The following is a 12062-nucleotide window of genomic DNA, read 5'->3' as shown; positions in this document are numbered from 1 at the left end:
ATAATTTCCCCAAGTTTCATTACCCGGAAATGTTTTTCAGAATGGCATTTTACACGTGAGTAAGGCAACCAGAAGTATGACATGCAAGATGACTCAGAATTCCCCCCCCCCTTCAGTTAAAGACTTCTCCAAGAAAGCAATAAATAGGTTAGTGTCATTTTATTGTACTGATTGTTTTGCTTTCTCATTTGGTGAGCTGACATTGAATACAGAAATACATACTCCTCCCCCACCCCCCGCAGCAACAACAATGAAAATAAAAACCTATGTTTTGCTGTTTTTCTCTTATTTGAATTTCTTAGCATTGAGAAAATGTGTTGAAGTATTACTTGCAATGAGTTTTACATGCAGAATTTATTGTGACCAACACAGTGTGCTACATAATGTGTTGTCATGTTTGTCATTTACATCTCTTTTTAGGACTGGCATAATTCCTTCCCTGATAATTTTATAAGCCCTATTATTTGTACCATACCATCAATTTAGTGCAGTGGTTTTCAACCAGTGTGCCGCCTGGCACCCTAGGGTGCCTTGAATGATAGTCAGGGGTGCCGCAGGCAACACTGGCCTCTCTCCCTCTTTCCTTCCCTCCCTCTTCTGATTCCCTCTCATGTCTCTGCCTCCCAAACGCTTGTACAGCTGTTTATTGCAGCAGCCCTGGTTATAAGCTCCGCAAGCAAATGGTACCTCTGGGTGGCACCTCTATTTCGGACGGGAGGGAGGCAGCTCAGAGACCAGTGATGGTGGCAGCATCTGCCCGGAGGTCTCCCAAGGAGAGGGAAGAGGAGGGGAGCCTGAGGGGACTCTCCCCAAGGGAGGGTGTTCGAAAAGGGGTGAGAGGCTGCCAGCTCTGCAAGCAAGGGGTGACATATAATAACAATAATACCTTTATTGTCATTGTACAACCTATATACAATGAAATTAAACGAACCTCCCCCCCAACCACTCAATCTCTTAGCGAACAACACACCACCTCGCAAGTCAATTTCGCTATGTTATTTTCCATTCTTAGACTTAACTCGAATCCTAAGCAGAAATAATGTAGTTGGTTAAGGGAGCCATGGACTCAAAAAGATTGAAAACCTCTGATATAAAGCACGCCCCCCCCAAGAAGTGCAAGTAGATAAATAGGTACCGCTCCGGTGGGAAGGTAAATGGCGTTTCCATGTGCTGCTCTGGTTTCAGTATTCTGTTGCGCCAGAAACGGCTTAGACATGCTGGACACATGACCTGGAAAAATTGGCTGCAGACAAACGCCAGGGGTCAGGGGTCCTTTACCTTTACTTTTTAATCATTATTATTTATTGATTTTCTATACTGCCCTCTATAAGCTTCATTTGGGAAGCTTATTCCATTTTAAAAGGATGCAATTCTTAATTACAACATATTAACTATAGATATACATTACCACCTCCAGGTGTTTCCAGATTCTCTGATAAACAAATTCAGGAACATTCAGCTATGAATCACACTTGATAACACAATGTAGTCTAATCCGATTAAAATGTATTGCAGGTGAAAATGAACAACTCCTAAACTCTTGATCAGTTTGAACACAGAAAAGTCTCTATATTGGCCATGCTTACATGTATAATAATAGTCTGGTAAATGCAAAATCAAGTCAAGGTAGCCTATGAATATATAAAAAAAATCTGCACCATGTATAAAGCAACTTACAATATAACTTTATAAAAACCAGCTCATAATCAAATGGCCAATACATGGGTGAATTCCATGGTAGGAATAACAAGGAAAAGGATGGAAAGCAAAACAGCCAATATCATAATTCCTTGATACAAATCTATGGTGCAACCACATTTGATAGACTTTGTCCAGCTCTGGTCACAGCACCTTAAAAATGATATTGTACAGCTGGGAAAAGGGCAGAAAAAGGGCAACGCCCTTTTTATTTTTAAATCACACAACCAGATTCAGGTCTTGGGACACTTAGAGTACACACTTGCCAAGATCTGTTTAGGTTCTTGTCTAGGACTGGCATGGGTGTTCCGATTCCTTCTATTCAGGCAACGTTCCTGGGTTGCTAACATAGGAGCCAACTCCTCGGGGCCAAGGTCCCTTCGCATGTGCCCCCATAAAATATTTGAGGGGGGTGGACCTTCCCAAAGTTGATGGGCAACACCATTAAAATGGTGTGTGCAGGCACATTATGTGATCAATTTTCAGGACGGCGCTTACTTGGGCCCCCGAAATATTTTATCCAAGCAGGGTCCCCCCTCCCGTGCTTTTCCCTGGAAAACCTGCACTTTACCTTTAGAGCAATCGGCAAGTGCTGTTTGCTCCGATTCAGCAGTAAAGTGCAGGTTTTCCTGGAAAAAGCCCCAGGACCAAACAACAACATGGCGTTTTTAAAGCCAAGACCTGTGCCAAAGGAAATCTGGATGAGCCCAAACCAAAGTGTCCCAGTGCAAGGAACAGTGCCCCTCTAATCCCTACATGAACGAACCAGAAAGATGTGCATCCTCTGGCCAGATCCAAAACATACATTTCCGTAATATACTCAAGCAAATCCACAAAGGGTCCAGGACTACAGTTCTGTTCCTGTGCACTGCATCATTATAAGACACTGGAAACTGACACCAGATTGTCATAAACGACCCAAACATTGCAGAAGTGTCCCTGACCCTGTGTTTTTCAAACGTTCTGAAGCAAAATATTCACCCCATTAAGCAACTATGTTAAACTCAATACAAATTGCTTTGGTCAGAATACTGGATAAAATCCTGATACAAAGTCAGACTGACTCAGTGTGCTTTGGCCCTCCTACACCAATACTTTCAATAATCTTGCACACGACACTCCCACAAATCCCTGGACTTAGGATATTTGCAGTATCAGTATGAAGGCCATTCCCCTTTCTCCACCCTGGGATGTTCAGCTGCTTTGAATGTTGCAACACTAAGAATATAAAAGCACTCGTTGATCTTCCTCAAGGCTGCAAATCTCCACGTTTGCTCTGCTTTCATCTGGCACCATCATGGAGCTGTTCGAGTGGACCCTGTTTTTACTCATCGTCTTGCTAATTGGGGTCCTTTTCTTTTCCCAAAGGAGTGATGTCTACTGCAAGATGGTGCTTTTCTATGGCTGGATGTTAGTCATGATCATCCTAGTGTCCCCTTGGGTAGCTCTAATCAGGGGGTCTAGAGTGGAAAACTTGAAGTGAGTAGGCAGCCTTGGCTGTACCCGCATCTTTTTGGGATGGGCACATCTCTGGGAACAAGGTGGTACTCGGTACCAGGCACATCTACCTGTTCCTCTTGAAACAGGCCAGGGATGCTTGGGAACAGGATAATCATTTGAAATACTGTGTATCCCATTCTGGTTGATACCAGTCAAGAAAGTTATGGTGGAATTAGAAAAAGTGCTGGAAAGGGAACTAGGCAAGGATGCTCTTTATCTCCTTTACTCTTTATATTGGTGTTAGAGATATTAATGAATAAAATTAGAAGAGGTGAGAATATAAAAGGGATTGTGATGGGGGGGAGTATAAAGTAAGAGCCTTCGCGGACAATTTGATCATCACTACTGAAAATCCAATAGAATGTATCCCAAGAGCAATAGAATGTATAAATGAATTTGGACATCTAGCTGGCTTTAAGATAAATTTTAAGCTAGTTGGAAAAATAAAGTAGCGTAACAAGAACGGCTGGAAGTCAAGTCACTTGGTGGGTGTCCATGGCGGGTAAGTGTGTAAGTATGTTGATATGTACAGTATAGGTAAGTATTATATAGAATAATGTAGGTATGTTTTATGTTATGAAAATAAGGAGTGTGTTGTGTATGTGTATTGTGTAAATGTACAGTGGTACCTCTGGTTACGTACTTAATTCATTCCGGAGGTCCGTTCTTAACCTGAAACTGTTCTTAACCTGAAGTACCACTTTAGCTAATGGGGCCTCCCGCTGCTGCCGTGCCGCCAGAGCACAATTTCTGTTCTCATCCTGAAGCAAAGTTCTTAACCCGAGGTACTATTTCTGGGTTAGCGGAGTCTGTAACCTGAAGTGTATGTAACCTGAAGTGTATGTAACCCAAGGTACCACTGCATATGTATGTGTTTTATATGTTAAAAAATTTTAAATAGAAAAAATAGAAAAAGGGCTGGAAAGGAAACCAAAATTATCAAGAAGCTGGAGCAGCTCTCCTGTGACGAAAGGTTACAGCATGGGGGTGCTGGACTACAGCTCCCACAATCCCTGACCATTGGTTACACCGGCTGGGATTGATGGGATTTGGAGTCCAGCACCAAGGAAAAGCCACAGGGTCCCCATCTCTATCTTAGTCTGCGAGAGACTAACAACCGGCAGCTTTAGCAGCCATTTTTGGGCTGGGACTATTTCCTCAGAGACCTGCTGGGTGACCTAGAGATTCAACAGCAAAGTGGGAGTTGTGACAATTGAAGGTGGCAGGGAGGAGGTTGTATTTCCTTCTTCCCAGTAATTCATCTCTTATATTGTATTTTGTACACAGCAGTTTTCTTAGGAGGCAAGGTATGAACACACAAATAAATGCAGTTCCTTGTCCACACTGCCTGCCTGTTTTCTGCCCCCTGCAGGATTCTTTGCTTCGTGATGCGGCAAGTCAGATATTTACTTGGCGTCAAGATCACAGTTCATGGCGCCGAGAATCTGAATACCAAGGGGCCGTATATGGTTGTTGCCAACCATCAGACCATTCTCGATGTTCTGGGTATGTTGCTAGCCTGTGGCTTTCGCAATTTTGCACTGAAACGTATTTTGGTTTTGGTTGGTTTTTTTGCAAAAAAATTATTAGTTTTTACAATATCAACGACAAACAAAAACATAAAACAAACAAAACATAACAAACATAAATCCTAACCTTATTGAAAAGAACAGTTATTTACTTTGTAAAATGACTTCCTCGTTTCCCCTTAGTTGAATTTCACTGCATATCCTTATAACGGTTTTCCAAATCCCAATTTTAATACCCTTTAAATTAAACGTTAACATCTTTAAATCTTTTCCTTCTTGTATTAAACATATTATTTTGTCAGTTAACATAAGTACAATCCTAAGCCCATTGAGTATCTGGACGCTATTTCCAGTTATTTTAGCTTAACAAATTTAGCTAAATAATCATTAAATTTCTTCCATTCTTCATGGTGTTCCTCCTCCTTCTGGTCACGGACTCTTCCGGTTAGATCGGCTAGCTCCATAAAATCCATCATCTTCATCTGCCATTCTTCTACTGTTGGTAATTCTTGAGTTTTCCACTTTTTAGCTAACAGAATACGAGCCGCAGTTGTGGCATACAAAAATAGATTAACATCTTTCTTGGGCAATTCTGAACCTGTTATTCCAAGAAGAAAGGCCTCTGGTTTCTTTGTAAATGTATATTTCAACATTTTTTTCAATTCATTATAAATCTTTTCCCAGAAGTCTTTCACCTTGGGGCAGGTCCACCACATATGAAAGAATGTTCCTTCCTTTTCTTTGCATTTCCAACATGTATTATCACAGTTATGATACATCTTTGCTAATTTTACAGGAGTCAAATACCATCTATACATCATCTTCATAATATTTTCCTTTAACAAAGTACATGCTGTGAACTTCACCCCTTTCTTCCACAATCTTTCCCAGTCCTCAAACATTATATTATGTCCTAAATCTCTTGCCCAATCTATGATCACCGATTTAACTTGTTCATCTTTCGTATGCCACTCAAGCAAAAGCTTGTACATTTTAGATAAGTTTTTACCTTCAGTATCTAACAACTCCATCTCCAACTTGGATTTTTCCCAGGCAAAACCATTTTTCTTATCCAGTTTATACAGTTCGTTAATCTGGTGATAATGTAATCAATTTAACTTATCTTTAATTTGCTCAAATGGTCTTAATTTATAACCTTCCTCTTCCTATAAGTCATAATATCTCAACCATTTGGTATCCATATTTATTTTTTTAATATTTTAATATTTTTTTCAATCTTTTTTCTTCCTTTTTTGTTGATGTTTAGTTTTTTTCTGTATTATTTAAACAATAAACAAACAAACAAACAAACATGCAAATAAGAAAAAAACATGGTGAGTTCTGGCACCTCTTTTTATAGGAAAATAGCACTGGCGAATGGCAATGTTTGGAATTCCTTTTTCCCCTACAAAAGCTGAATGCTTGTCCAGGAAGGTGGGTTAGGAGCAGGGTAAATTCAGAAAGAATAATTTCTAGCCACAAAGCCTTCTCCACCTGGGGATGTTGGAATGACATGTCAGAATGCAAGTGACCACAAAAGCCCCATTTAGAAAGTGTTTCTTTCTTTCCAAGGAATAGCGGAGGTACTTCCCGACCGCTGTGTGATTCTTTCCAAAAAGGAGTTGAAGTACATGGGCCCGGTGGGCATCGTCTGCTGGCTAGGCAAATTCATTCTTCTCGACCGCAATAATAAGAGCTCAGCCAGGGACACCATGGATCACATCACAAGGACCCTGCTGCAGCAGAACGTGAGAGCACATGCAGAGAGGGGTGCAGCTCTGGGAGGGGAGTAGCTGGGAAAGGATGACTGGAGTCAAAGGGACCCTATGAGACTGCAGCAACCCCTGGGAGGGGCCATTGCTTGGGGTGGGGGTAGAGTGCATGCTTTGCAAACACAATGGCTCCAGCTGCTGGCATCTCCAGCTGAGAAATAATAATTTAAGTAGCAGCATGTGGTGGGGAGGTTTCTGTACCCACGCCCTTGGAGAGATCCTCACCTGGTAGAAGGCAGCTTCCTGGGCTCTGGGGTGGTGAAATATTTTGCTCTGCACACCAGATATTTGGAAGAGGATTTTGCCAGGTGGGTGAGTAAAGAAAGGATGTGTGCCATGCATGACTATAAGGAGAATGTGGAGCCATCCGCCCCAGGGAACAAAGGAGAAAAGAGTCTGCCCTGCTGAGGAACTGCAGCCGTTCCTGGGGGCAGAAGGGCATTCAGGGTAGGCATATCCTCAGTCCTGATGCGGTCTCATATTTTCTAACTGGTTTCCAGCTAGACTGTTAGCAGCTTGAGTGACAGGCCAAAATACACCAGAAAAAGTGAGGAAATAATAATATTTCACTGTGATCTCCAAAGATGTGGTCCGTGGACACATTTTAATCTGTGGCCGTTTTTCTTTGCCCGTTTCTTATGCAGCTGAGGGTCTGGGTTTATCCAGAAGGCACCAGGAACCGGACGGCCACACTACATCCCTTCAAGCGAGGAGTCTTCAGTGTGGCTGTGAAGGCTCAGGTAAACGTGTGAATTGTGAAATAGATATTTGTCTCATGCTGGCGGATTTCATGGGCTTCCATGAGTCAATCATACTACATTTTTGGTGGAAAAACGTGATTCATCACTCAGCTTTACCATTCCTGAACATTTGTCACAGTTCCGATCTGAGAGACTTATCAAAATGCCTACCAAATGGAGAGTCTCTCTCTTTCCCTTTCTAACCCTAATAGCTGCGCTGGGTTTTGCTCACCTCCACATTCCTGTTTGCTTCTAGGTCAATTAAAGACTGTGTGGCGGTTGCCAGCCATGCAAATAGATGTGAGATGATGGAGATTAGTGGGCAGGGCTAATGTCAAACAAACAATGATGGGGGCTCCCTAAAGCAAGGATAAAGTTTCATACCCCTGGGTTGCTTTGGGGGTGAGAGGGAAGGGATAAGCATTAGCGGGACACTTGTGCAGTCATGAGATTTTAGGTTTCCCAAACATAATACTACCAGGAGTGGCTGGCGTGGTGCCTTGGAGCTCTTAATTTATAAGCTGCAGTTGCAGAGGAGGTGGAGGAGGGCAAGGAGAAAGAACTTTGTTGATAAAGCTGGCCGTTATCTGTTTTATAGAGCTAGTGGGAGGCATTTCTTTCTGTTGGGCTCAATGCCATTATTTCAATATTTTGTGGGGGGAGGGGAGGGTGGGTTGGCCAGCCCACCCATGAGGCAAGTTGAGGTGACCACCTCAGATGGCAGGAAGAAGAAGAAGAGTTTGGATTTGATATCCCACCTTTCACTCCCCTTCAGGAGTCTCAAAGCGGCTAACATTCTCCTTTCCCTTCCTCTCCCACAACAAACACTCTGTGAGGTGAGTGAGGCTGAGAGACTTCAAAGAAGTGTGACTAACTCAAGGTTACCCAGCAGCTGCATGTGGACGAGCGGAAACGCGAACCCGGTTCCCCAGATTACGAGACTACCACTCTTAACCACTACACCACACTGGCTCTCGCCAGGGGCAGCAGATCTGGCCTCAGGGAAGTGAGGAGGCAGAAAAAGGTCCTTTCCTTCCACTCTGTAGTTTTAATCTGAAATCTTCGGCGCAGTACTGCGCCCAGAATTCAGAAACTGCTTGTGCGAATGAAATTCCCTGTCCCAAAATGTGCCTAGAACAATGGGAGTTTCGAACCCTGGCGACATCTGCCACCTTCTTGGTAGCTCCCTGCAATGTCGCCTCTTGTCAGATAGGAGGTGCTGCTGTTCTCCTCCAATCCCTAGGGAAGAAATTATGTGTGCCGCCCAGTGCTTCAGAGCAGGCCCCTTTGCCCTCCACAGTGGCCTTTGATTCCCACTTCACCCCTGTCAGGTAAGGTTGATTTGATTCCCCACCCTGTTCCCAATGTAGATCTTTATTCGCCCCAACCACCAGGGGTGCCAACTTGAAAAAAATATTGGGGAGGACATAATTGATTACAAGACGAAGCACACACACACACACACCATTTGAATGGCAATGTCTGTCAACTTGCAGGAGGGCAGCCCCCTCAAATATTTTATTGGGAGAATAAAGGACATCGGCCCCTCAAAGGTAGCTCCAATGCACTCCTCTCCTGCGCCTGATCTTCACTCGCCCCTTCTTCTCTGCGGGGCTGAGGGTACCAGCTGGTGGTTTGCCTCATGCACCAAACTGTCTTGGGCTGGCTCTGGTTGGGTCAGCCCCAAATAGAACCCTTGTTCCACCTCAGGTAAGAGTCAAACTCTGAAAGGCAAGACCATCCCTGTAGGTTCACCTTCCCTGTTAAAACGTTGCTTAGCGCCTTCTGGGTCTCTTAATTTCCCACTATTTTTTGATACACAGATCCCCATAATCCCTGTTGTGACCTCGTATTATCAACAACCCCCCAACCTGAAAGATGGCCAGAGGCCCATTTTTTGTAGAGGTGAGTGAGTCTAAATCACAGTCTTGCTTATTTGGTTTATATACTTCAACGTGAAGTGGGAATGTATATTTTGCTTGAAAGCCTTTTCCACTTGCTTTATTTTGAATTTGAATGCTGTATAAAAATTACTACCTTAATCACTATATGACTTATTTCTGGGGAGGGGGGTGTTTAGCCACTCCTTTCTCCTCCTCTGTACAACACTGCCATTTTGGACCTGTTCTGAAATTTATTTAAAAATTATTCCTTTATATACTCATGTATAGACCACTGCTTAAGGCATAGACTTTACAAGGCAATTTCAGCATAGAATTAAGTTGCACTGTCTCTCTTTCTCTCTGTTGCTCCCTGCCACCTTCAGATAAGTGGATCATCCAGATTTTGCCCAAGATAGAAACACGAGGCCTTGGCCCAGAAGATGTCCCTGCACTTGCTGACAGCACACGGAAACAGATGCTGGATACTTTCAATGAGATCAATGAGCACATAGTTTTAGAGAAAGATACCAGAGAGTGAGGGCCTCTTTATCAAGGAAGCCTGGGAGGACCCACCAACCAGGAAGCTAGACAATAACTTTGCTTCAGTCCAAAGAAGAGGACAGAGGAAACGCCTCACTCCACCCAGACCCAACTAAGACCATGATCCAGGCATCGCTCCAGCTCACAGGAACAACAATTCTATTTAGCAGCACTATTGAAACGTCTGATAGTTCCACTATTCAGTCACTCATGCTACCTTGGGCTGAGATTCCTAGGGTTGGAAAGGCTGCTCTGATTTGTCACCCAGCAATTCTGCAATTATTGTTAGCTCTCATTAATATCTCACCTTTCCTCTAAAGAGCTCAATGTGATATATAAGATTCTTCCCTTCTTCATTTTATCCCCACAAGAAACCTATGGTGTAAGTTAGGCTGGGAGATGGGTGACTAGCTCAAGATCAGCCAGTGAGCTTCATAACTAAGTTGGAATTTGAACACATCCTAATCCAACACCCTAATCTTCTCCTATATTCAGGAACTGCTATTGCCCTGTAACCCGGTAAAGAGCAAGATGTGGAGTCCTTCTCTCTCCAGATTTTGTTCTTTCATATATGTATATGGTTTTACAATTTAATTTTCAGTCAAATAACACAATATAACATTTATCATATAAAAGAAAAAAGAAAAAACCCCTCTCCATCACTTCCCTCAACTTCCCCTTCTGGTTCTTTAAATATTTACTACTTCTGTTTAATTGTTATCTTGTTTTTATGATCTTGTATCTGAATGCTCTAAAATTCTTATCATTTTTATACCAAATTTTCATAATTACATCTTACACTCAATTACATTCCATATTATTGTTTCTTGACCTTTAAACTTGTTTTCTTGCTTGTAAGTGTTTAATCAAACCCTGCTAGTGAGTCCATTTCTTTACAGTATTTCTGTAAATACAATATAAAAGGTTCCCAGTCTTTTTTTAAATCTTCATTGACATTGTTTTTGATTCTTTTTGTAACTTTTGCCATTTCTGCATATTCCATAAGTTTGACTTGCCATTCTTCTTTCGTTGATATGTTGTCATTTTTCCATTTTTGGGCTAGGAGAATCCTAGCCATCGTTGTTGCGTACATAAACAACTTCTTCCGCTCTTTTGCTAATTCCTGTCCTATTATACCTAACAGAAATGCTTCTGGTTTTTTAACAAAAGTTGTTTTAAACATCTTCTTCAAATCATTATATGTCATTTACCAGGTTTTTTTTTTATTACTTTAGAATTCCACCACATATGACAAAACATACCTTCTTTCTCTTTACACTTCCAGCACTTATTGGAACTAGTTGTATACCTTTTTGCAACTTTAACAGGAGTTAAATACCATCGCTACATCATTTTCATATACTTCTCTTTCAAACTTGTACAGGCAGTAAATTTTAATTCGACTTTCCATTATTTCCCCCAGTCTTTCATTTGAATATTGTGTCCCAAATCTTGTGCCCATTTAATCATAACACATTTGACCTCTTCATCTTTGGTTTCCCATTCCAACAATAAATTATACATTTTCTTCAATATCAGATTTTGTCATTCAAAATCATAACAAATGGATTCTACCGTACTTATTTATGAACTTGACCTGAATGCATCAGGTGAACACAACCTGTTTTGAGATTTGCCACATCCAATCATCTGCCCAGATGTTGCAGCAGTCCAAGGTGCCTGAATGACATAAGCTGGGGACTTCCTGCAAGGTTAAGCCTGCTTCGCTCTCATCGGAAGATCTCTTAGCTGAGCATGGGAGGTGGTGTCTGGATTTGAACCTGAAGCAAACGGGCAGGAGATTGCCCAACTTTGCCTGCCAATGGAGATTTCAGTCTGGTGCCAATGACGTGAGTGAAAGGTGGAAGTGGCAAGTATGACCATCCTTGCTAGGGAATGCTGTGAAACTATTCTACAAATGCAGAGCAAATGTGGGAATTTGTGAAGCACAGCCAGAGACTTCAAAATCTGCACGTGGAATCAGTTTTTAATTGCTATAATCTGACCTGGGGCCTGCTGGTAAAGGACATGTAAACAAAGATCTATGATAATAATGGGCCACAAGTTCCCCACACCTGCTTTAAAGCCCCTGAATAGCTTGATCCGTTAAGGAACCTACTCCCAACATGCCTGGGATCTTGTGCCACATCTTTTTAAATGGGAAAGTCAATCCTATGAACAATGGGGAGAGGGATGTTTGTCTTTGATGCAATACAAGGAACACCCTATGACTCTGAAAGGAAATATATCTGCGCCCACTGCGTAATTCACTATTCAACCAAAGTTTTGTAGCTCTGGCCTGGAGGGCTTTTGTTGTCATTAAAGGATTCCATATCTGTTAAGTATCCCAGTTTACTGTAGCACTGCTGACAAGAAAAATAAAAGCAGCCAGAGAATAGT

The 12062-nt window shown here is 42.2% G+C and overlaps 1 protein-coding gene across 2 annotated transcripts; it reads left to right on the top strand.

Annotated features, from left to right (window-relative positions):
• The first annotated feature begins 2878 nt into the window (after positions 1-2878).
• Positions 2879-12062, top strand: LOC309328184 (1-acyl-sn-glycerol-3-phosphate acyltransferase alpha-like). Of its 2 annotated transcripts, none has more exons than XM_081838228.1 (6): positions 2879-3177; positions 4571-4704; positions 6306-6475; positions 7144-7239; positions 9063-9144; positions 9506-12062. In XM_081838228.1, the coding sequence occupies exons 1-6, from the start codon at positions 2996-2998 to the stop codon at positions 9658-9660; spliced, it is 819 nt and encodes a 272-aa protein (XP_081694354.1). In that variant the 5' UTR covers positions 2879-2995; the 3' UTR covers positions 9661-12062. The 2 variants fall into 2 exon arrangements, with proteins under 2 accessions (XP_081694354.1, XP_081694353.1); XM_081838227.1 differs by having other exon boundaries at positions 2897-3177; positions 6300-6475.

This window comes from Podarcis erhardii (genome assembly GCF_964252035.2).
Source record: "Podarcis erhardii genome assembly, chromosome: 13".
NCBI classification, from domain to species: Eukaryota; Metazoa; Chordata; class Lepidosauria; order Squamata; family Lacertidae; genus Podarcis; species Podarcis erhardii.
Note: the sequence above shows the minus strand (reverse complement) of the source record. Positions and strands in the feature narration are given on the sequence as shown.

What these genes read in the sequence shown, in the direction of transcription:
- LOC309328184 (XM_081838227.1), top strand. Translation starts at nt 2,996, where the DNA reads ATGGAGCTGTTCGAGTGGACCCTGTTTTTACTCATCGTCTTGCTAATT. An exon ending in GACCATTCTCGATGTTCTGG is followed by an intron (nt 4,705 to 6,299) that starts GTATGTTGCTAG and finishes TTTCTTTCCAAG; the next exon opens with GAATAGCGGAGGTACTTCCC. An exon ending in GTGTGGCTGTGAAGGCTCAG is followed by an intron (nt 7,240 to 9,062) that starts GTAAACGTGTGA and finishes TTTGATACACAG; the next exon opens with ATCCCCATAATCCCTGTTGT.